The following is a 27,263-nucleotide window of genomic DNA, read 5'->3' as shown; positions in this document are numbered from 1 at the left end:
TGACAAGTGACATTGAAAAATGACAATTTAACTGTATAATGGGGAAAAACATGTCAGCTGGTTGGTAATAATGATTCACAAATGTCGATTTGACAAGTGACTTGAACAGTTTTAGTGGAAAACATTCTAATTAGTTGGTATTACTGAATCGAAGTTATGAATATGACAAGTGACGTTGAAATGCGACAAATTTGACAAGCGACTCGAACGAGATTGGGAAAAATAATTAAAGGATACGTTTGACATCGAATTTAGCGAGTATAAGTGTACGGAAAATCCTAATTAAACCTTAACGCTTAATAATAGAGAGCTGGGTTAGCTTTTTTTGGGCTATCACAAGGGTTTTTACATTAGTGAGTTTTCTTTTTTTACTTTCAGCTCTTTGGCTCTTATATTCCTTATTCAAATCTTAAAATCATATATTTATATATATATATATATATATTTTCATTTATTTGTTTTTGTGCTGCATTGTGCTACGTACACAAGACGATTAACGTTTATTTTGAGTATTTAGGGTGGTAGGCCCAACGGAGCTGCTGATATGTTTAGTAGGGCGTGAAACGGTTGTAACCACTACGATACACAGCGGCCTAGAAATAAACAACAAACGTTATCGATCGAAACAATAGATATTCAATGTTATTATTTACCCCATATCCAGCCATCGGTCCGATTCCGTGTCCCAAATAAGGATCCGCGTAATCTCTACCGTATCCTGCGACCGCGTATCCGGCGACGGGTTGAGCAGCGGCCGCCGCTCCGTATCTCGCCGCGACCGCCGTATACGTCGCCGCCGCCGCGTAACTAGCTTGTTGGGCGGTCGAGAGGGGAGTTTTGAGTAAAGGTGTCGCCGCCGCCGCAGCTGCCGCCGCCTATATTTCAAATACACATTTTACTAACCCACCACAACGGACCGTCTGTCGTAAATTCGTACCTAACCTAAATATTTTTAGACACTGAACATATTCGGGATTGAATATTGAATATTTAGTCTCCGAAGACGATAAGTTGGTTATCGAAACGTAGTGGTAGCGTTAAAAGTTTGTTCAGTACGAATATCAACAACGATTTTATAAATTTCAATTCGCAGATGACTTTAGAGCGAGATAAATCATTTTATACGGTGCAGGTTACGAAATTTAAATTTAGCGATGTTTATGAATGAATTGTACTTCGTAGACATCCTCATAAACCATTTAAAGGTTAGAAATTGACAATCGACAACCTAAAAAACGCGCCTACATTCTAATTAATCGGTTAGGTTAGGTTCGAAGTTATGAATTTGACAAATGACGTTGAAAAGTGACAATTGAACTGTATAAAGGGAAAAACATGTCAGTTGGTTGGTAATAATGATTTAAAAATGTCGATTTGACAAGTGAATTGAACAGTTTTAGTGGAAAACATTCTAATTGGTTGGTATTACTGAATCGAAGTTACGAATTTGACAAGTGACGTTGAAAAGTGACAATTTAACTGTATAAAGGGAGAAAACATGTCAGCTAGTTGGTAATACTGATTTAAAAATGTCGATTTGACAAGTGAATTGAACAGTTTTAGTGGAAAACATTCTAATTGGTTGGTATTACTGAATCGAAGTTACGAATTTGACAAGTGACGTTGAAAAGTGACAATTTAACTGTATAAAGGGAGAAAACATGTCAGCTAGTTGGTAATACTGATTTAAAAATGTCGATTTGACAAGTGAATTGAACAGTTTTAGTGGAAAACATTCTAATTGGTTGGTATTACTGAATCGAAGTTACGAATTTGACAAGTGACGTTGAAAAGTGACAATTGAACTGTATAAAGGGAAAAACATGTCAGTTGGTTGGTAATAATGATTTAAAAATGTCGATTTGACAAGTGAATTGAACAGTTTTAGTGGAAAACATTCTAATTGGTTGGTATTACTGAATCGAAGTTACGAATTTGACAAGTGACGTTGAAAAGTGACAATTTAACTGTATAAAGGGAGAAAACATGTCAGCTAGTTGGTAATACTGATTAAAAAATGTCGATTTGACAAGTGAATTGAACAGTTTTAGTGGAAAACATTCTAATTGGTTGGTATTACTGAATCGAAGTTACGAATTTGACAAGTGACGTTGAAAAGTGACAATTTAACTGTATAAAGGGAGAAAACATGTCAGCTAGTTGGTAATACTGATTAAAAAATGTCGATTTGACAAGTGAATTGAACAGTTTTAGTGGAAAACATTCTAATTAGTTGGTATTACCGAATCGAAGTTATGAATTTGACAAGTGACGTTGAAAAGTGACAATTTAACTGAATAAAGGGAAAAAACATGTCAGTTGATTGGTAGTGGATGGAAAACACAACAATAAAGGCACTTAAAAAGGAATACAAGATATTGAGTATAGTTTTTTTAGGAATTTGTTAATTTTTCACTATAAAAAACTTGGAAATTATTATTTTATATTTGAAAATTCCGATTCGTACTTACTTGCAGTCTTGTATAATTTGGATCGGCAGCATGGGCAGCTAGGAATGGATCGTAGTAAACACCGCCATCTACCGGTAGAGTATTGATAACGGGAGTGTATCCGTGGAGAGAGCCGGCTGTTAATGGAGTGGGGTGTCTGGCGAAAGCCGCAGCGGCCGCGGCCGCCGCCGCCGCTGTGGGATACGCCGCGCGGGCTCTGCCGCGCTGAAGAGCGGCTACGCCTGCGCGTAACGTCGCGTCCGACCATTGTATGACTGGTACTAAAGAATACGGCGTATTATTTACTAAAATCATTTCAATAAATGAAATTATGGCATTAAACGGTATTAAAAAATCATGATGCAGATTGGTTCAAATTAAAATCAAATTGTCGGTACTCGAGAAATAAATACGCGCCAACTAAGGTACAAGTAGATCCGCGTATTGTCATACTTGGCGTTCAAAATGGCCGAAATTTCAATGTGTGATTCTCTCGGCGCATGCGCAAATATCATAAAATTATATTGATGAGTACTGACATCTGACAAGTGACGTTGAAAAGTGACAATTTAACTGTATAAAGGGAAAAACATGTCAGTTGGTTGGTAATAATGATTTAAAAATGTCGATTTGACAAGTGACTTGAAGAATTTTAGTGGAAAACATTCTAATTAGTTGGTATTACCGAATCGAAGTTATGAATATGACAAGTGACGTTGAAAAGTGACAATTGAACTGTATAAGGGTGAAAATATGTCAGCTGGTTGGTAATAATGATTTAAAAATGTCGATTTGACAAGTGACTTGAACAGTTTTAGTGGAAAACGTTCTAATTAGTTGGTATTACCGAATCGAAGTTATGAATAGGACAAGTGACATTGAAAAGTGACAATTTAACTGTATAAAGGGAAAAACATGTCAGTTGGTTGGTAATACTGATTTAAAAATGTCGATTTGACAAGTGACTTGAAGAATTTTAGTGGAAATCATTCTAATTAGTTGGTATTACCGAATCGAAGTTATGAATATGACAAGTGACATTGAAAAGTGACAATTTAACTGTATAAAGGGAAAAACATGTCAGTTGGTTGGTAATACTGATTTAAAAATGTCGATTTGACAAGTGACTTGACGAATTTTAGTGGAAATCATTCTAATTAGTTGGTATTACCGAATCGAAGTTATGAATATGACAAGTGACGTTGAAAAGTGACAATTGAACTGTATAAGGGTGAAAATATGTCAGCTGGTTGGTAATAATGATTTAAAAATGTCGATTTGACAAGTGACTTGACGAATTTTAGTGGAAATCATTCTAATTAGTTGGTATTACCGAATCGAAGTTATGAATAGGACAAGTGACATTGAAAAGTGACAATTTAACTGTATAAAGGGAAAAACATGTCAGTTGGTTGGTAATAATGATTTAAAAATGTCGATTTGACAAGTGACTTGAAGAATTTTAGTGGAAAACATTCTAATTAGTTGGTATTACCGAATCGAAGTTATGAATATGACAAGTGACGTTGAAAAGTGACAATTGAACTGTATAAGGGTGAAAATATGTCAGCTGGTTGGTAATAATGATTTAAAAATGTCGATTTGACAAGTGACTTGAACAGTTTTAGTGGAAAACGTTCTAATTAGTTGGTATTACCGAATCGAAGTTATGAATAGGACAAGTGACATTGAAAAGTGACAATTTAACTGTATAAAGGGAAAAACATGTCAGTTGGTTGGTAATACTGATTTAAAAATGTCGATTTGACAAGTGACTTGAAGAATTTTAGTGGAAATCATTCTAATTAGTTGGTATTACCGAATCGAAGTTATGAATATGACAAGTGACATTGAAAAGTGACAATTTAACTGTATAAAGGGAAAAACATGTCAGTTGGTTGGTAATACTGATTTAAAAATGTCGATTTGACAAGTGACTTGACGAATTTTAGTGGAAATCATTCTAATTAGTTGGTATTACCGAATCGAAGTTATGAATATGACAAGTGACGTTGAAAAGTGACAATTGAACTGTATAAGGGTGAAAATATGTCAGCTGGTTGGTAATAATGATTTAAAAATGTCGATTTGACAAGTGACTTGACGAATTTTAGTGGAAATCATTCTAATTAGTTGGTATTACCGAATCGAAGTTATGAATAGGACAAGTGACATTGAAAAGTGACAATTTAACTGTATAAAGGGAAAAACATGTCAGTTGGTTGGTAATACTGATTTAAAAATGTCGATTTGACAAGTGACTTGAACAGTTTTAGTGGAAAACATTCTAATTAGTTGGTATTACCGAATCGAAGTTATGAATAGGACAAGTGACGTTGAAAAGTGACAATTGAACTGTATAAGGGTGAAAATATGTCAGCTGGTTGGTAATAATGATTTAAAAATGTCGATTTGACAAGTGACTTGAACAGTTTTAGTGGAAAACATTCTAATTAGTTGGTATTACCGAATCGAAGTTATGAATAGGACAAGTGACATTGAAAAGTGACAATTTAACTGTATAAAGGGAAAAACATGTCAGTTGGTTGGTAATACTGATTTAAAAATGTCGATTTGACAAGTGACTTGAAGAATTTTAGTGGAAATCATTCTAATTGGTTGGTATTACTGAATCGAAGTTATGAATTTGACAAGTGACGTTGAAAAGTGACAATTGAACTGTATAAAGGGAAAAACATGTCAGTTGGTTGGTAATAATGATTTAAAAATGTCGATTTGACAAGTGACTTGAAGAATTTTAGTGGAAAACATTCTAATTAGTTGGTATTACTGAATCGAAGTTATGAATATGACAAGTGACATTGAAAAGTGACAATTGAACTGTATAAAGGAAAAAAATGTCAGCTGATTGGTAATAATGATTCACAAATGACGATTTGACAAGTGAATTGAACAGTTTTAGTGGAAAACATTCTAATTAGTTGGTATTACTGATTTAAAGTTATGAATTTGACAAGTGACGTTGAAAAAATCATTTGACGTGTTATATAAAAAAAAAACCAAAATAACTTTGAAATTTTCGAAATTCTCGTGAAACGTATCATTACAATTTATTCATATTTTTTTGAAACTTACCTGTAGGTAAAGTCGGAGGTTTTTTGGTTTGTACTCTAGCAGTTGCGTTATTTACCTAAACGTACGTGAAAATTGATAATTATTAGAAAAAATTAGACGCGCAGTCTATTGGAATCAATCGTTTCAATTATAGAATCATCAGAAACAATCAATTCCATTCCAAATTCATTTTTGTAACGCTAAAAAAAAACATTTGAAATTGAGAAGTTTTTATATTGATTACGTAAAGAAAATCGATTACTAATCGATTAAAATAGTATCGAATTATCAAACTAACAAAACAAAAGAATAGAAATCGTTACAGGGACGTACTTTCAAACGAATTTGATGGAACCACAGAACTAAACTTTTTTTTATCCGATATTTGTACTGAAATATAAGGGAAAAGTCACAGGTAACAAAATCTGGCGAATAATGGGGCTAGTTTCGTGTTTGGTCATAAAATCAAGATGTAATGTAGGCGTATTATCTCGGTGAAACATCCATGAATTGATTGCCCAAAAATCTAGACCCAAAACGACCAAGTGGTATTTGCCCTTTGCATTTTGGATTATTATTACACAATTTTCGACTTTAATGACCCAGCGATCAAAAAAAAGAAACAAATTATTTAGAAATGAATAAGATGGAAGTAACTAATCTTAGGAGCAGAAACTTTCAACATTTTCGATAAAATCGAAAGAAAAATTAGTTGAATAGTCATGAACGCGGAATTGCTGTGGTTCCTTATTGTTATTGCTTTCAGTTAAATAACTTAGTTCGTTACAACGATTGGACTACAATTGTTATAGTTTTTATCATTTTATACTTAGTTTTATATTTTTAACGTATTGATGACTGTTTGATCTTTTCGCCAAAGATTGAGATGTCTGTACTATGTTTAAAGAAAATTTATTCTTATAAAAACGATGTATTAATTATGAAATCTAGGGGGTTGAGACATTTTGAAAAAAAGATGAAAAATTGCTTAATTTGGAGCTCCAACTTTTTGGAGAGGAATTTTTGTTAAAAAGATAAAAAATTGCTTAATTTGGAAGTTCAACTTTTTGGAGATTTTTTGAATTATTAGATAGAAAATTGATTATTTTCGAATTTCCAAGCTTTTGGAAAAGAAATTTTGAATTATAAGGTAGAAAATTGATTATTTTCGAATTTCCAAGCTTTTGGAAAAGAAATTTTGAATTATAAGGTAGAAAATTGATTATTTTCGAACTTCCAAGCTTTTGGAAAAGAATTTTTGAATTATTAGGTAGAAAATTGATTATTTTCGAATTTCCAAGCTTTTGGAAAAGAATTTTTGAATTATAAGGTAGAAAATTGATTATTTTCGAACTTCCAAGCTTTTGTAAAAGAATTTTTGAATTATTAGGTAGAAAATTGATTATTTTCGAACTTCCAAGCTTTTGGAAAAGAATTTTTGAATTATAAGGTAGAAAATTGATTATTTTCGAATTTCCAAGCTTTTGGAAAAGAATTTTTGAATTATAAGGTAGAAAATTGATTATTTTCGAATTTCCAAGCTTTTGGAAAAGAAATTTTGAATTATAAGGTAGAAAATTGATTATTTTCGAACTTCCAAGCTTTTGGAAAAGAATTTTTGAATTATAAGGTAGAAAATTGATTATTTTCGAGTTTCCAAGCTTTTGGAAAAGAATTTTTGAATTATAAGGTAGAAAATTGATTATTTCGAATTTCCAAGCTTTTGGAAAAGAAATTTTGAATTATAAGGTAGAAAATTGATTATTTTCGAACTTCCAAGCTTTTGGAAAAGAATTTTTGATTATTAGGTAGAAAATTGATTATTTTCGAATTTCCAAGCTTTTGGAAAAGAATTTTTGAATTATAAGGTAGAAAATTGATTATTTTCGAACTTCCAAGCTTTTGTAAAAGAATTTTTGAATTATTAGGTAGAAAAATTGATTATTTTCGAACTTCCAAGCTTTTGGAAAAGAATTTTTGAATTATAAGGTAGAAAATTGATTATTTTCGAATTTCCAAGCTTTTGGAAAAGAATTTTTGAATTATAAGGTAGAAAATTGATTATTTTCGAATTTCCAAGCTTTTGGAAAAGAATTTTTGAATTATAAGGTAGAAAATTGATTATTTTCGAACTTCCAAGCTTTTGTAAAAGAATTTTTGAATTATTAGGTAGAAAATTGATTATTTTCGAACTTCCAAGCTTTTGGAAAAGAATTTTTGAATTATAAGGTAGAAAATTGATTATTTTCGAATTTCCAAGCTTTTGGAAAAGAATTTTTGAATTATAAGGTAGAAAATTGATTATTTTCGAACTTCCAAGCTTTTGGAAAAGAATTTTTGAATTATAAGGTAGAAAATTGATTATTTTCGAACTTCCAAGCTTTTGGAAAAGAATTTTTGAATTATAAGGTAGAAAATTGATTATTTTCGAATTTCCAAGCTTTTGGAAAAGGAATTTTGGATTATAAGGTAGAAAATTGATTATTTTCGAATTTCCAAGCTTTTGGAGGAGAATTTTTGAATTATAAGGTAGAAAATTGATTATTTTCGAACTTCCAAGCTTTTGGAAAAGAATTTTTGAATTATAAGGTAGAAAATTGATTATTTTCGAACTTCCAAGCTTTTGGAAAAGAATTTTTGAATTATAAGGTAGAAAATTGATTATTTTCGAATTTCCAAGCTTTTGGAAAAGGAATTTTGGATTATAAGGTAGAAAATTGATTATTTTCGAATTTCCAAGCTTTTGGAGGAGAATTTTTGAATTATAAGGTAGAAAATTGATTATTTTCGAATTTCCAAGATTTTGGAAAAGAATTTTTGAATTATTAGGTAGAAAATTGATTATTTTCGAACTTCCAAGCTTTTGAAAAGAATTTTTGAATTATAAGGTAGAAAATTGATTATTTTCGAATTCACAAGCTTTTGGAGAAGAATTTTTGAATTATAGGGCAAAAAATTACTTATTTTGGAACTGCAGCCTTTTGGAAAAGAATTTTTGAATCACAGAAAATCAAAATTAATTATAGTAATCGATAATCAAACTCTACGATTAGAACATGTGAAAAAAACGAATTTTCTATATTTCCAAACGTTTTTTTTTTCTCTCTGTTTGATGCGTACAAATGAATTCGGTTTACATTATGAATATTTCAAGCGTCGATACGGTCGCGTATTCTTTTACCAAAATTATTAATCGCTCAACTTTTAACACGGATTTCAAATTCGATATGAGGTATTTTGTAAACAGACTTTATTAATAGGTTGAACGTCTGCCAAAAAACTCAAATTTATGAGATACACAAAAGCCAATAATCCGAGAAGTATTTCTGGTATTATAATTTTCGCGAAACGATCTCATTTATATTTTATAATAATAAAAGAACATTACTAGGACACCAAATTATCGACACTCAAAAAAATTTTCATTACGTCATAGGAAACGATACGGATCGCTTGGAATCATTCCTCGAACGACAAAAATGATCGTTTTCCATGAGTTATTCGATAATTGTTTCGCTGTTAATAATCGATTCGATCATTTTTTCGACAAATTTGACCTACAAACAAAACTCGATATAAAAACAAACAGATTCAATCGGAAAAACACGATCAGTTATCAGTTAGAGCTTAACAGTGCCCCACTAGGGGTCCGGATGTATTCATCAGACCGAAATACGGGATCAAATGATGTACACTTGCAGTTAGATACTTAATGGGGCGTTTTAGATGTCAGTCGGCGTTATGCTACGGCCACGTAAACGTTATCGATCCTCCCGTCGAGTGCGATTCGTTTCCTACAGGATAGTGGCGGGGAGAATGAATCGTGTGTATGGGGGAAACTTCTGTTTCTGTTGCAAATCGTCAATTTTTTGACTTTAAACTTCCATGTTATGAAAACTAGGAAGTGTATTGATGAAACTTGGAAATATATGCATCAATGAACAATTTTCAAGGTAATTGGTGTTTAATTTGAAAGAAGAAGCTTTATGGAATGGCCCACAAGATCCCCTCAGCTGGAAAACTCGAATTTATAAAATCGAATTATTATTAACAGTGAAACAACTATCTCGGGAATATTATTACCATTTTCATTATTTAATTGTCTGGTATTTTGTTTATTATACGTTGACGTTCATTTATCCATCGAAAAAATTATACAGGGTAGAAAAAAATCGATTGAATCGACACCCCTGCAATCGTAAGTCGCTGGCAAACAAACTGGAATGTTTCAAATACTTAAATTGCTGTTCGGGGTTCGAGAAGGGTGCGATCCTCGAGAAAACCCCACAGAAAGAAGTAACCGACAGTTATTAAAGGTTATTTACCTGACCTACCGCCACCAAGCGGCTCCCTTATCGAACAACAAGAATTCTACCTGAAAATGACTTCAACGAGTGACGAAACGTCTAATATAAGGCCAGAATTATGACCATGAGTCGGTCTGTTGATTCAAAATCAAGTCCGACAAGAGCTCAGAGAAACGGGAGTAGTTGCACAGTCAAAAGAAACCAGTTTACCTTGATTCTGGGCTTAAATTAACCCCTAGTCGAGGAATTTACAAAAGATTTGGAAACCTGGGTTTCGGTTAGGTTTGGCGCGTTTGAAATTAGCCGTGAGAAAGTATCTGAATAAAAAAAGTCGAAAGATATGTGTGCGAAGATGAGGTCCACGAATTCGGCCACCCAGATCCCCAGATTTGATTGCGTTGGATTTATTTTTACGATTTACGTAAAACGACTATTACCGTTGATATTCGATCGCAGGGTTATAGAAAATGGTGAAAAATAATGGAAACTAGTATCAAAATTGATAGTTCAAGGTATTTCGTTACGAATTTCCTAAATCAAATGGATTTATTTCGGCGAAAAATTATTTTTAGAACGATAACATCTAATTATTTATTATTATTATTTTTGGGACACCCTGTATGAATGTAACGCTTTTTAAATAATGAAAATGATAAAAAAAAATTACTCAAAATATTATTATCATATTTTTTATTTGAAAATAGTTTTTATTAATATAAATATCGAAAAAAAAATATATTTGGATAAAAAAATTGAGTAATTTTTCAATATTTTTATAAATTGAATAATTTCAAAATATCCCTGACAACATTTAAGTCATATTTAAACAAAATTGGAATTAATTTTAATAAATAAATAAAAAAAAACTTAAATTCTTGTCGGGGATATATAAATTAAAAATTAATTCGCTTAACCTAACTGGGATGGCGCCACAATCTAAAGTCACGAGACTATGACGTCACCCCGCTGGCCTTACCCACTTACCTCCTCGGCTGGCCGAGTAGCATGGGGGTCGGGAGGGGGTACTACCGTGTCATCTTTGCCAAATTTTATCGTTTCGCACCCGAAAAACTCTAGAGGGACAACGTATACAAATTGCAGATAATAGCGGCCATTTTTTTTCGTCGTTTTTTGTATGGTTGTATCTGATTCGTATTGATATTGTACTAGGAGGGGGTAGTACAGATTATTCTCGATTTTATGTACACATACCAATGATTTAACCCTTAATCGATTATATATACACATACAGCAAAAATTAATTAATTCATCGATTAATAAATATAAATACAAATTCGCGGGAACTGATTTATTTTGTTTCTCGAAGGAAAAAATTGTTTTATAAACCATTGGTGGGTGAAATTTTTTTTTTTTTTTTTTATTTGTCTGTACCACTTGGTGAGATGTTGAAGTGGAGAATTGCCAACTCTCAAATTTTTCTTTCTTTTCGTTGATTATTTTTCATTTCGAATAAACCATTAAAAATATATATATATATACAGATTGTCCCATATTTGTCATTCTAATCGATCTATATCTCGATAATTTGACGTTTGACGATATTTTTAACCATTAAAAACTAAATACGATAAAAATTTTTTTTCTCGAATTAATATACGAATTATAGATCTCAAAATTTATTGAAAAAAAAAAAATGGAAAAGTTGCTGTTTTGAAAGTTTAACAGGAAGATTTTGAAAAATCGTTAAAAACGTTGTAAAAAAGTCCTGAATTTTATTTTGAAAAAATATAAAAATAAAGGGTAGTCCAAATGCACGATTTTAATTGGGTTGGACATTTTTTATTTCGATATTTTAAAAATTCAAATACAGAAAGGTACAGATACATTCACGTCCTGGACCTCTGGGTGTCCATGAGCCACCTCTGTCTGTCCAATCTCCAGTCTACCATGTCTAAGCCAATAATTCCTGAAGTGGTTTAGGTGAACCCCCCAGGTGTCCAAGGAAGACTTGAACCAAGCAAATATATCAACAGAAGGTTTATTAAAACCCTGTAAAGGATCTGTAAGGACAAGAAGCTTGAAAAACCTTTAGCTCTGAGCTGTCAAGTTTCTGGTCAATTCTGTTTGGACTATCAGTCAAATTGTATCGAGTCCAGCATCTTCAGGGTATACTTTGAAGGTTCACAGATCAATAGAGTATTTACTCCATGTAAAAACCAACCAGAAGATGATAAAACCTTCCACACTCGAGTGATTGGATGGTGTGTGGATATTGATCTTGAATTTTTCTTGGAAAAGACGTGCCTTCGTAGCCTGAACTTTTCCAAAGGAAGGATTGACCTTCTGGACGTTGGGAAGCTAGTCCATGAGCCACGTCTGCCTGTTCAATCTGCAGTCTACCATGTCTAAGCCAATAATTCCTGAAGTGGTTTAGGTGAACCCCCCAGGTGTCCACGGAAGACTTAACCAAGCAAATATATCAACAGAAGGTTTATTAAAACCCTGTAAAGGATCTGTAAGGACAAGAAGCTTGAAAAACCTTTAGCTCTGAGCTGTCAAGTTTCTGGTCAATTCCGAATCGAGTCCAGCATCTTCAGGGTATGCTTTGAAGGTTCACAGATCAATAGAGTATTTACTCCATGTAAAAACCAACCAGAAGATGATAAAACCTTCCACACTCGAGTGATTGGATGGTGTGTGGAAATTGATCTTGAATTTTTCTTGGAAAAGACGTGCCTTCGTAGCCTGAACTTTTCCAAAGGAAGGATTGACCTTCTGGACGTTTGGAAGCTAGTCCATGAGCCACGTCTGCCTGTTCAATCTGCAGTCTACCATGTCTAAGCCAATAATTCCTGGAGTGGTTTAGGTGAACCCCCCAGGTGTCCAAGGAAGACTTGAACCAAGCAAATATATCAACAGAAGGTCTGGTCTGGTCAACTCTAGATCGCCTGTTCTCTTCTGTATTGAGTCGAGCATCTTCAGGGTGTGTTTGGAAGCCGACAAAAATCAACTTGTAGCTTTTTAGTCTTGAAGTTTTTGTAAATTGTTGACAATCATTTTAAATCGACAAATTTGTCCGCAAATTCTAGATTTGTACGTGCAACAATTAACACGTTGACTGCCGAGGCAAATTCTTCGGGGGAGGTTAATTATGAGTTAGTTTGTAGTTGACAGTTAACGTGTTGATAAAAAAAACGATTTCGAATGGGCAAACGATGCATCTACAAATAATGGGTTAGAGACATCGTATTTTTTCGAAAATGTAGAGATTCAACAATGGAAATTGGCTCGAAACCGTCCCCCGAGGTTCACCGGGAATCACAGTTTAATCGCAATAAAAATTGGGGTGATTTTCGTTTTATCAACAATTAAAATCGATCGTTAGACTTGAACCACCCTTTAAACACGAAATTTACGTATATAAATATTTGTTTCGTATCATAGTTTCGTGTGGTGTGAGACAATCCGTATATATACATATAAATATTTATTTTTTTTAAATTTTTCATGTTTTAACCTATGGAATGCATCAAAAGCTAAACAATTTAAGGATATAATAATATTCAAACATACATCTACCATGCCAATAGCTTTTTTAGTGCCGAATGTCTCACACATAATTGTAAACATTTAGAAAAAATTAAACTACTTTTCGTGAATGTGAAGCGAATATTCTCAAATTATGAAAGTACTTGTTTATATACAAGATAATTCATTTATCAATGTGAATATTTCGCACGGAAAATAACGAGATTTAAAACCGAAACGCTTGAAAATAATTCGGTGCATGGATCTCGAGAAAATGCGATTCCTAACCTCAATAATTGATAAAATTAAATATAATGTAACGGAGGTAATAAAATAATCTATATACATGGTGTTCCGATCATCTAGTTTCTGAGTTATAGGCATTTAAAGTTCCAAAATCGGAATTTATATTTTCTAAATTGTACATGCGAAAAATTGACGTTTGACAATCCGTAACTTTTACAGGGACAATCTGTACAAACTAAAGATGGCGAAAATCGATTTTTCAACTAAAGGTACTCTTTGTTCAACTCGATCAATTTTATGGTTTAGGAGATACGTAGATGTTTAGATCGATGTACATGGCCAGTTAACAATCCGTAACTTTTACAGGGACAACCTGTACAAACTAAAGATGGCGAAAATCGATTTTTCGATCGATTTTTTAACTGAAAGGTACTCTTTGTTCAACTCGATCAATTTTATGGTTTAGGAGATACGTAGAAGTTTAGATCGATATACATGGGCAGTTAACAATCCGTAACTTTTAAAGGGACAAACTGTACAAACTAAAGATGGCAAAAATCGATTTTTCAATCGATTTTTTAACTAAAAGTTACTCTTTGCTCAACTCGATCAATTTTATGGTTTAGGAGATACGTAGATGTTTAGATCGATGTACATGGGCAGTTAACAATCCGTAACTTTTAAAGGGACAAACTGTACAAACTAAAGATGGCAAAAATCGATTTTTCGATCGATTTTTTAACTAAAAGTTACTCTTTGCTCAACTCGATCAATTTTATGGTTTAGGAGATACGTAGATGTTTAGATCGATGTACATGGCCAGTTAACAATCCGTAACTTTTAAAGGGACAACCTGTACAAACAAAAGATGGTGAAAATCGATTTTTTAACTAAAAGGTACTCTTTGTTCAACTCGATCAATTTTATGGTTTAGGAGATACGTAGATGTTTAGATCGATGGTTATTAGATAAACGACTAATAAAGCTGGTTTCACACGAGACGGTTTTCTTAATTTCCATAATTTACATTTACAAAGAATCAACGCCGATTTTGTGTTAATGTAGATATTGGGTAATAATTTAGTGGATCCATCCATATTATATGACATTCGCATAGATATTTTCCAAATTGGATCGATGGGGAAGGACCTTTTGCATGGCCACCACGTTTTCCCGATTTAAATACATTGGAATCACTCACGAAACGGAATAATCGTTGGATAACTTCCATTGTGGCCTTATAACACAGAATCTCAAAGAAATATCCTTCGTAAACTATGTAAAGTGATTATATACTTAAATTTGAATTGTGTTATTGTGTTTAATCGAATTTACGAGCTTATAACTCAGAAACGAGTGGTCGTAGGGGAAAATTTTTCTTTTCGACATCATTTTCGTACTAACGATTCCCGAATTTTTCTATATCGAGTCCCGGAACACACCCTGTATTTGGACTTAACGTATTTTATTTAAATGTTTCGGTTTAAATATCAGGATTTCCTGTTTAAAATATTTAATTTCGAAATAAATAATCTTGTATATGTCTAAAAATGCTGTAACTAACAAATATTGGATGTCGGGAAACGGACTATCTACAGCGTGTGTCAAATTTATAGAATAACATCAGCCATTTTTACTTATAATTAAATAGAGTAGAAACGATGCAGTTTAGTTAATAATATTTTCAACCCATAGAGAAAAGGATAATTAGGTAATTAGATTGTTTATTCCTTTAGGGATATGACGTAATTTCCTATCGATTACTTTAAGAAAAGTTTGATGAGATTCTTCGTACAGGCGAGGACGTTTTAGTGAACTGAATGTTAATTAGTGGAAATGGTGGAAAAAACGATTCGAATGGTTGAACAAAACAAGGGGTGGGAATTTTTCTAAAGGAAATTTCGTAAATTTTTTGAATTAAAGCGCCGATGTCGATCTATAAATATGTAACAGCTTGTATATATATATATATATATATATATATATATATATATATATATATATATATATACCGAAAAGCTTGTGTGATTTTAGCACAAACATTTTCAAAACCATATTACTAAGCTGTCTAATGTACATTTCGAGTTTATGTCTATAAAATATTTTTCAAAAACATCGATTTTGTTGCTCAATTTGATCCCAAAATGTCGACAATATTTGGCTACCAAATAAACTGAAATAGACCCAAATGGTACCCCAAAAAAAGGTACATACTGATTGGTCTATAGATCCCAAAATATCGACGATATTTGGCTACCAAAAAAACTGAAATAGACCCAAATGGTACCCCAAAAAAAGGTACATACTCATTGGTCTATAGATCCCAAAATATCGACGATATTTGGCTACCAAAAAAACTGAAATGGACCCAAATAGTACCCCATAAAAAGGTACATACTCATTGGTCTATAGATCCCAAAATATCGACGATATTTGGCTACCAAATAAACTGAAATAGACCCAAATGGTACCCCAAAAAAAGGTACATACTCATTGGTCTATAGATCCCAAAATATCGACGATATTTGGCTACCAAATAAACTGAAATAGACCCAAATGGTACCCCAAAAAAAGGTACATACTCATTGGTCTATAGATCCCAAAATATCGACGATATTTGGCTACCAAAAAAACTGAAATGGACCCAAATAGTACCCCATAAAAAGGTACATACTCATTGGTCTATAGATCCCAAAATATCGACGATATTTGGCTACCAAAAAAACTGAAATAGACCCAAATGGTACCCCAAAAAAAGGTACATACTCATTGGTCTATAGATCCCAAAATATCGACGATATTTGGCTACCAAAAAAACTGAAATAGACCCAAATGGTACCCCAAAAAAAGGTACATACTCATTGGTCTATAGATCCCAAAATATCGACGATATTTGGCTACCAAAAAAACTGAAATAGACCCAAATGGTACCCCAAAAAAAGGTACATACTCATTGGTCTATAGATCTCAAAATATCGACGATATTTGGCTACCAAAAAAACTGAAATAGACCCAAATGGTACCCCAAAAAAAGGTACATACTCATTGGTCTATAGATCCCAAAATATCGACGATATTTGGCTACCAAAAAAACTGAAATGGACCCAAATAGTACCCCATAAAAAGGTACATACTCATTGGTCTATAGATCCCAAAATATCGACGATATTTGGCTACCAAAAAAACTGAAATGGACCCAAATAGTACCCCATAAAAAGGTACATACTCATTGGTCTATAGATCCCAAAATATCGACGATATTTGGCTACCAAATAAACTGAAATAGACCCAAATGGTACCCCAAAAAAAGGTACATACTCATTGGTCTATAGATCCCAAAATATCGACGATATTTGGCTACCAAAAAAACTGAAATAGACCCAAATGGTACCCCAAAAAAAGGTACATACTCATTGGTCTATAGATCCCAAAATATCGACGATATTTGGCTACCAAAAAAACTGAAATAGACCCAAATGGTACCCCAAAAAAAGGTACATACTCATTGGTCTATAGATCTCAAAATATCGACGATATTTGGCTACCAAAAAAACTGAAATAGACCCAAATGGTACCCCAAAAAAAGGTACATACTCATTGGTCTATAGATCCCAAAATATCGACGATATTTGGCTACCAAAAAAACTGAAATGGACCCAAATAGTACCCCATAAAAAGGTACATACTCATTGGTCTATAGATCCCAAAATATCGACGATATTTGGCTACCAAAAAAACTGAAATGGACCCAAATAGTACCCCATAAAAAGGTACATACTCATTGGTCTATAGATCCCAAAATATCGACGATATTTGGCTACCAAATAAACTGAAATAGACCCAAATGGTACCCCAAAAAAAGGTACATACTCATTGGTCTATAGATCCCAAAATATCGACGATATTTGGCTACCAAAAAAACTGAAATAGACCCAAATGGTACCCCAAAAAAAGGTACATACTCATTGGTCTATAGATCCCAAAATATCGACGATATTTGGCTACCAAAAAAACTGAAATAGACCCAAATGGTACCCCAAAAAAAGGTACATACTCATTGGTCTATAGATCCCAAAATATCGACGATATTTGGCTACCAAAAAAACTGAAATAGACCCAAATGGTACCCCAAAAAAAGGTACATACTCATTGGTCTATAGATCCCAAAATATCGACGATATTTGGCTACCAAAAAAACTGAAATGGACCCAAATAGTACCCCATAAAAAGGTACATACTCATTGGTCTATAGATCCCAAAATATCGACGATATTTGGCTACCAAAAAAACTGAAATAGACCCAAATGGTACCCCAAAAAAAGGTACATACTCATTGGTCTATAGATCCCAAAATATCGACGATATTTGGCTACCAAAAAAACTGAAATGGACCCAAATAGTACCCCATAAAAAGGTACATACTCATTGGTCTATAGATCCCAAAATATCGACGATATTTGGCTACCAAATAAACTGAAATAGACCCAAATGGTACCCCAAAAAAAGGTACATACTCATTGGTCTATAGATCCCAAAATATCGACGATATTTGGCTACCAAAAAAACTGAAATGGACCCAAATAGTACCCCATAAAAAGGTACATACTCATTGGTCTATAGATCCCAAAATATCGACGATATTTGGCTACCAAATAAACTGAAATAGACCCAAATGGTACCCCAAAAAAAGACTAACTTTTAAGGATTTTATTTTGAAGATTAGTTGGTTCGAATCGAGGGGTAACTACTTTCGATTTAGACAAATAAAAACTTTCCATTTCGATTGTGATACCTCCAAAGCATGTGATTTCTAACCTGCAGGAATAAGAAGGAACCATGGGGACCCAAACAACACCTGCCCGACGGACGACCCGTCGATTCGATGTTTTGACTGTTCAAAAACGTTTCTGTCTGAACCGATGTATCAGAATTCGAAATTTCTTCGCACCAATCGACACGAAAAAATTCCTTCGACATTTAAACGATGGTTCAACTCGACTTGGCGTTCGGATATAGGTGAATCAGAAGAGGTGATCCAGCTCGGATTCTTCAGCAACATATTTTGGTCTATAATCAATTTTGATTACCTCATATTTTATATGAAAGTCTGACGACTTTTCGGGAACGCATTGAACAACAGATTCGGAATTTTCACCATTTTGCACTGTCAATTTTCGGGATTAGAATGACAGAAACGATGAAATTATATATAAAAAATATTTTGTTATTGAAACGATACCCAAACTAAATTCAAAAAAAAAAAACTTGGCTAAACAACAACGTGGAAATTCAACGTACCAAACAAAATTTTTTATCAACTTTGTAATACAAAAAAATTAACGGATAAATGTCGTAATTGTGTCGATTTTCCCCCCATTGCGGTAAATATTAAAATTCTAACTAATCTCCTTAGAACCTGGGGGGAAAAAGAGTAACTATAAACAGCACAATTTCCAAAATTCGTTTCCGTAATGAAGTCGGGACTATACTGTGGCTACTCTAAGATACCCCTACCACAACACTGTCGTCCGGTCATTGACCTTTCGAATAACGTGGAAATCGTGACATCTTCTAATGTAAACGTTGTTGTCAGTTCCTTGGAGCCCCAAGATATAAAAATCATCCTCCAAGATCACTTCCATGGTATTTAGATTCGTTTTAAAGCGCCGTATGTTCCGTGGGTCTATTTTTAATTGATTACGAAGTTTGTCCAAAATTTATTTCATTTGTTGCGCCATCAGTTTCGCTACGAGTGTCTGGATGTTTAGCTTTTAGGGCCGGAGTTTTCTTGGCAGTTTGTGCGTAGTTGCCACATCGTTTTTTTTTTGTTTATTTTCCTTCGATGCGTTAGCCAAGTTTTGTAATTTGTTGCTGTATCGATTGGAGTTTTCGAAAGTGGATTATATCATGAAAATATTTAAGCAAAAAAAATTCAAGTTGGCAATTCATTCAAATTTAAAAACGGCATCCACCTCAAGTATTTGAGTAAAAAATATTTGACAAGTGTGCGGCAAAAGAACGTCAAAACAACACGTGTGAAGTGGTGAATTTTGATAATTACCAATAAAAATTTTGGTTATAGAAATTGGGGGCGGTTCGTTTATTGATCAAATTTTGTGGCTATAGAAATAACTACGACGAAATTCGTAGCTGCCGTTTGGGATAAATTAATGAAGTTAAAAACTTTATAGACCGGGGAGGTAAAGCCTAAAAATGGAAACAAGTTTTTCCCGTTTTCCTAATGGAAAACAATCTCGCATATTGTTTAATAAATTCCGCTGCCGAGCTTGCAAATTAAACTCGAAAATCGAGTCGTTAAAAACGACACTTAGAATATTTGGTGTTTTATTGCCACATTCCCATTAAGAAAACGTTCACATTATAGCTGGCACAGACTTGGGGTTGCAGCAAATTTTGGAAAATGACAATTCTTTCTTAAACTATAATCCCAAGTGATTTTTCTTCCTCTTTTTTTACTCAAGATTTTCAATTTATATTGTAGATTCCCTGATGATGGTAAAAACATTTCCCGAAAACTTGGGATTATAGTTTAAGAAAGAATTGTCATTTTCCAAAATTTTCTGCAATCCAAAGTCTTTGCGAGCTATATTATGAGCATTTACTTAATGAGAACGTGGCAATAAAACACCAAAGTGTACTAACTTTAATATATTTTACGAGCTTTCGATAACTTATGTAATTATCTTCTGGGAATTAATCAATTGCTATTTGTAATGGTTTTGAGTTGTATAGATTCTTGTAAAAATTTTAAATTAATACGATTCAAAATTCAATAAATATTTATATAAAGTCTGTACAAGAATTTATACAACTCAAAACCATCACAAATCTCAATTAATTAATTCCCAGATGATGATTACATAAGTTATCGAAAGCTCGTAAAATATATTAAAGTTAGTACACTTTGGTGTTTTATTGCCACGTTCCCATTAAGAAAACATTCACAATATAGCTGGCACAGACTTGGGGTTGCAGCAAATTTTGGAAAATGACAATTCTTTCTTAAACTATAATCCCAAGTGATTTTTCTTCCTCTTTTTTTACTCAAGATTTTCAATTTATATTGTAGATTCCCTGATGATGGTAAAAACATTTCCCGAAAACTTGGGATTATAGTTTAAGAAAGAATTGTCATTTTCCAAAATTTTCTGCAATCCAAAGTCTTTGCGAGCTATATTATGAGCATTTACTTAATGAGAACGTGGCAATAAAACACCAAAGTGTACTAACTTTAATATATTTTACGAGCTTTCGATAACTTATGTAATTATCTTCTGGGAATTAATTAATTGCGATTTGTGATGGTTTTGAGTTGTATAGATTCTTGTGAAAATTTTAAATTCATACGATTCAAAATTCAATAAATATTTATATAAAGTCTGTACAAGAATTTATACAACTCAAAACCATCACAAATCTCAATTAATTAATTCCCAGATGATGATTACATAAGTTATCGAAAGCTCGGAAAATATATTAAAGTTAGTACACTTTGGTGTTTTATTGCCACGTTCCCATTAAGAAAACGTTCACAATATAGCTGGCACAGACTTGGGGTTGCAGCAAATTTTGGAAAATGACAATTCTTTATTAAACTATATTCGCAAGTGTTTTTTCTTCTTCTTTTTTTACTCAAGATTCTCAATTTATATTGTAGATTCCCTGATGATGGTAAAAACATTTCCCGAAAACTTGGGATTATAGTTTAAGAAAGAATTGTCATTTTCCAAAATTTTCTGCAATCCAAAGTCTTTGCGAGCTATATTATGAGCATTTACTTAATGGGAACGTGGCAATAAAACACCAAAGTGTACTAACTTTAATATATTTTACGAGCTTTCGATAACTTATGTAATTATCTTCTGGGAATTAATTAATTGCGATTTGTGATGGTTTTGAGTTGTATAGATTCTTGTGAAAATTTTAAATTCATACGATTCAAAATTCAATAAATATTTATATAAAGTCTGTACAAGAATTTATACAACTCAAAACCATCATAAATCTCAATTAATTAATTCCCAGATGATGATTACATAAGTTATCGAAAGCTCGGAAAATATATTAAAGTTAGTACACTTTGGTGTTTTATTGCCACGTTCCCATTAAGAAAACGTTCACAATATAGCTGGCACAGACTTGGGGTTGCAGCAAATTTTGGAAAATGACAATTCTTTCTTAAACTATAATCCCAACTGATTTTTCTTCCTCTTTTTTTACTCAAGATTTTCAATTTATATTGTAGATTCCCTGATGATGGTAAAAACATTTCCCGAAAACTTGGGATTATAGTTTAAGAAAGAATTGTCATTTTCCAAAATTTTCTGCAATCCAAAGTCTTTGCGAGCTATATTATGAGCATTTACTTAATGAGAACGTGGCAATAAAACACCAAAGTGTACTAACTTTAATATATTTTACGAGCTTTCGATAACTTATGTAATTATCTTCTGGGAATTAATTAATTGCGATTTGTGATGGTTTTGAGTTGTATAGATTCTTGTGAAAATTTTAAATTCATACGATTCAAAATTCAATAAATATTTATATAAAGTCTGTACAAGAATTTATACAACTCAAAACCATCATAAATCTCAATTAATTAATTCCCAGATGATGATTACATAAGTTATCGAAAGCTCGGAAAATATATTAAAGTTAGTACACTTTGGTGTTTTATTGCCACGTTCCCATTAAGAAAACGTTCACAATATAGCTGGCACAGACTTGGGGTTGCAGCAAATTTTGGAAAATGACAATTCTTTCTTAAACTATAATCCCAAGTGATTTTTCTTCCTCTTTTTTTACTCAAGATTTTCAATTTATATTGTAGATTCCCTGATGATGGTAAAAACATTTCCCGAAAACTTGGGATTATAGTTTAAGAAAGAATTGTCCTTTTCCAAAATTTGCTGCAATCCAAAGTCTTTGCGAGCTATATTATGAGCATTTACTTAATGGGAACGTGGCAATAAAACACCAAAGTGTACTAACTTTAATATATTTTCCGAGCTTTCGATAACTTATGTAATTATCTTCTGGGAATTAATCAATTGCTATTTGTAATGGTTTTGAGTTGTATAGATTCTTGTAAAAATTTTAAATTAATACGATTCAAAATTCAATAAACATTTATATAAAGTCTGTACAAGAATTTATACAACTCAAAATCATCACAAATCTCAATTAATTAATTCGCAGAAGATGATTACATAAGTTATCGAAAGCTCGGAAAATATATTAAAGTTAGTACACTTTGGTGTTTCATTGCCACGTTTCCAATAAGAAAACGCTCATATATATGTATCAAAATAAAGGATTTTTACTATTCACCTCTGAAATAATTTCGAAAATGTATTCCGCCGTTCTTCAAAGGGGAAAACACCTACTTTCCCTGACTAATGCCCGGATGAATATTGAATTACAACCCCTCTGTAGAACGTGATGTATATCGACCTTTTTTGTCGATATTAACATCTCCAATGGCTCCCAATTGCAAGGAGAGGGTGCAACGACGTTAAGCTGCTCTGATGAGACGTAATAACGTCGAAACTAGTCAGTAGTTACACCCTCTCCTTGTAATAGCGAACCATTGGGGATGTTAATATATACAAAAAGGTCGATTTACATCACGTTCTTCAGAGGGGTTGTGATTCAATATTCCTCCAGGCATTAGTCAGGAAACTGGTTGTTTTCCCCATTATTTTGATACATTTTGCACACCTCATTTACCATTTACTTTGCCAGGTAGATTATGAGCGTTAACGTTGTGGGATTGTGGCAAAATCAAACACCAAAGCGTACTAACTCTAATATATACCCGAGCTTTCGAAAACATATGTTAAATTTTGATAGGCCAGATCGTTAGGGATGGAATTGATAATTTGATGATTCGATTAAGTTACATCCAAAACGTCCTAACCTATAAAAATTTCATAATCTAACCAACAAACAACAATTTTTCTAACAACTATAATCAATAACCGATGATAACGATGAAATCAATGTTTTTTTTTTAAACAAATTCGGAAATATATTAAAGTTAGTACACTACGATATTTATTTCCCAATTTCTTGGGCTTATAGGTTGTTTGGATGAAATGAAATAATCAAAAGTCGATTTTTACTTACAAATAACTTTTTTTTTTTTGAAAGTTGGCACTTCATAAAAACGTCATATGGAATTGACAGCGCCATCTCTGTGTCAATCAAACGATTTATTGAGTGATATATAAAACATAGTAGATTTCTTCAAAATATTATTCGAAACGATATTATACGAGGTAGATCGAAATAAAGTAATTAACCAATTTATAATACGAATAGATACAAATCGGACCTTTCAATTTCTAGAAATTCCATAGATAAAGAATCGTCGAACCAAATAAGGTTTTCCTATGGATTTCTGCACCACTATGACCCCCAGTCTGTATAAAACGAATCACACTCGGCGGGAGGATCAATAATGTTAACGTGGCCGTAGCACAACGCCGACTGACCTCTGAATATCAACAATGGCGGAATGTGCAGTGCGAGAGCTTCTTCTTCGCGCGTAGCGTCCGCACGGAGCGATCGGAGGTCGAAAAAAATAAACGGCCATCGTATAATAACGTTTTATTGAAATTTCGAGGCGAATAAATTAGTTTTATACCACGATTTTATTCCATTTCATCCAATCAAGTTTTTTTAACCTATTTCTTCTGTTTATTTTTTCAAAGATATCAATTTGATTACGTTGTTTTCATTATATAGGTACGAATTTTTCAAATTTTTTTTCGAAATTCCAGCGGAACTTATCGAAGAACGATTGTGGGCGGATGTGTTTTCCATTGGCGATTTTTTTTAATAGGAAAACGGTTCCCCGAACGTAGTTAATGAATGATAAAACCCGATAAACAAAAAAAAAAAGAAAGGAAAATATCGAGGACCAGTAAACTGTTTGATTTTTAGTCTATTTGGAACATTCAAGATAAATTATTAAGCTGGTCTTAAACTACAGAGGAGTGATGTGCTACCGGTTAGTCACTAAAGCCTGCAAGCCAGTCTCACACGAGGTTTTGACCTTTTTTTACCGGGGAGGGACGGGACAGGCCAGTGCTACACGTAGATAGCTAGAAACCGTTCGCTTTTATGAGCAACAATTTCGTCGTTCATAAATTAGAACGAATTGTTTGTTGACGCGCTCGTTGGTCATAAATGAAGCGAACGGGTCGAAAAAAAAAATGAATAATAAACATGCACACCTCTATTTTTCTTCCCTCAACCACGGTGCCATGTAGACGGTCTCGTGCGCGCTCCGCATCAGCACTATTTGCGAATGTTACAAAACCGAAACCCTGCATGCAAAGACAGACAAGACATGCATTATCAACAGCTTCTCAAACTCGTGCAATGACATGATGACGTTAGACGTTGTATCGACCAAATAAAGACGCATGCCGTTGGTTTATTTCCTTCCGGCCTAATAGCACAACGCGACGATTGAAAACTATGGACGGATACCCGAAATTTTTGACTAGATTGTAGAAAGTTTGCAACGGCGTCGATTCCGACGTAATTTCGATATTGTTTTCTTCAAATTGCTTTACCGCTTTTTACTTACCAATTTAGTCGAGTCAAAATTGAATTTTTTCTTTTTTAGTTCGTCGGTTATGTCGAAAATGAAGGTACTAACTTTTGGTGGAATTGTTTATATGTTACAACTAAAAACTGTTTTTTTTTTATTAATTTTTGTAGGATTTGAAGGTTTTATCGATATGGGGTGAAATTGCTTTTTAAGAAGTAAGGGTAGGGGACAAAAAATTCGTACAATACAGCTTAGAAAGTGAACTTTGACTGAGAATGTCATTCATTAATTGTTTATCGTAATATGACAGTTGACAAATGACATAATGGAAATGGACTTTTTCTCATTGAAAGTTGGCAACCGCGTTTTTAAATGCGTTTCTGTTTATCGTAATTTGACAGTTGTGTCAAATGTCAAAACAAAATCAAAATTTTGACAAATCGTTTACGATTAATCACTTTGAAATAATGGAAATGGACTTTTTCTTATTGAAAGTTGGCAACCGCGTTTTTAAATGCGTTTCTGTTTATCGTAATTTGACAGTTGCGTCAAATGTCAAAACAAAATTAAAATTTTGACAAATCGTTTACGATTAATCACTTTGAAATAATGGGAATGGACTTTTTCTCATTGAAAGTTGGCAACCGCGTTTTTAAATGCGTTTCTGTTTATCGTAATTTGACAGTTGTGTCAAATGTCAAAACAAAATCAAAATTTTGACAAATCGTTTACGATTAATCACTTTGAAATAATGGAAATGGACTTTTTCTTATTGAAAGTTGGCAACCGCGTTTTTAAATGCGTTTCTGTTTATCGTAATTTGACAGTTGCGTCAAATGTCAAAACAAAATTAAAATTTTGACAAATCGTTTACGATTAATCACTTTGAAATAATGGAAATGGACTTTTTCTCATTGAAAGTTGGCGACCGCGTTTTTAAATGCGTTTCAGTTTATCGTAATTTGACAGTTGCGTCAAATGTCAAAACAAAATCAAAATTTTGACAAATCGTTTACGATTAATCACTTTGAAATAATGGGAATGAACTTTTTCTCATTGAAAGTTGGCGACCGCGTTTTTAAATGCGTTTCTGTTTATCGTAATTTGACAGTTGCGTCAAATGTCAAAACAAAATTAAAATTTTGACAAATCGTTTACGATTAATCACTTTGAAATAATGGAAATGAACTTTTTCTCATTGAAAGTTGGCGACCGCGTTTTTAAATGCGTTTCAGTTTATCGTAATTTGACAGTTGCGTCAAATGTCAAAACAAAATCAAAATTTTGACAAATCGTTTACGATTAATCACTTTGAAATAATGGGAATGAACTTTTTCTCATTGAAAGTTGGCGACCGCGTTTTTAAATGCGTTTCAGTTTATCGTAATTTGACAGTTGCGTCAAATGTCAAAACAAAATCAAAATTTTGACAAATCGTTTACGATTAATCACTTTGAAATAATGGGAATGAACTTTTTCTCATTGAAAGTTGGCGACCGCGTTTTTAAATGCGTTTCAGTTTATCGTAATTTGACAGTTGCGTCAAATGTCAAAACAAAATTAAAATTTTGACAAATCGTTTACGATTAATCACTTTGAAATAATGGGAATGGACTTTTTCTCATTGAAAGTTGGCAACCGCGTTTTTAAATGCGTTTCTGTTTATCGTAATTTGACAGTTGTGTCAAATGTCAAAACAAAATCACAATTTTGACAAATCGTTTACGATTAATCACTTTGAAATAATGGAAATGGACTTTTTCTCATTGAAAGTTGGCGACCGCGTTTTTAAATGCGTTTCAGTTTATCGTAATTTGACAGTTGCGTCAAATGTCAAAACAAAATCAAAATTTTGACAAATCGTTTACGATTAATCACTTTGAAATAATGGGAATGAACTTTTTCTCATTGAAAGTTGGCGACCGCGTTTTTAAATGCGTTTCAGTTTATCGTAATTTGACAGTTGCGTCAAATGTCAAAACAAAATCGAAATTTTGACAAATCGTTTACGATTAATCACTTTGAAATAATGGGAATGAACTTTTTCTCATTGAAAGTTGGCGACCGCGTTTTTAAATGCGTTTCTGTTTATCGTAATTTGACAGTTGT

General features: G+C 32.9%; 1 protein-coding gene across 4 annotated transcripts in view; it reads right to left on the bottom strand.

Annotated features, from left to right (window-relative positions):
* Positions 1-450: 450 nt before the first annotated feature.
* The window catches only part of LOC130448655 (RNA binding protein fox-1 homolog 1-like), a 91,018-nt gene continuing 64,205 nt past the window's right edge, over positions 451-27,263 (bottom strand). Inside the window, exons 5-9 of one of the 4 annotated variants that reach the window (XM_056786109.1) lie at positions 24,832-24,924; positions 5,547-5,601; positions 2,472-2,755; positions 654-875; positions 451-593 (exon numbers count right to left, since the gene is read on the bottom strand). In XM_056786109.1, the coding sequence (XP_056642087.1) occupies positions 549-593; positions 654-875; positions 2,472-2,755; positions 5,547-5,601; positions 24,832-24,924 (699 nt within the window). In that variant the 3' untranslated portion in view covers positions 451-548. The remainder of the gene's footprint in view (positions 594-653; positions 876-2,471; positions 2,756-5,546; positions 5,602-24,831; positions 24,925-27,263) is intronic. The other 3 variants (XM_056786110.1, XM_056786111.1, XM_056786112.1) reach the window with 3 other exon arrangements.

The sequence above is a fragment of the Diorhabda sublineata genome, chromosome 9 (assembly GCF_026230105.1).
Source record: "Diorhabda sublineata isolate icDioSubl1.1 chromosome 9, icDioSubl1.1, whole genome shotgun sequence".
NCBI lineage: Eukaryota > Metazoa > Arthropoda > Insecta > Coleoptera > Chrysomelidae > Diorhabda > Diorhabda sublineata.
The sequence above is the reverse complement of the archived record's forward strand: the minus strand, read 5'-3'. Positions and strand labels throughout refer to the sequence as shown.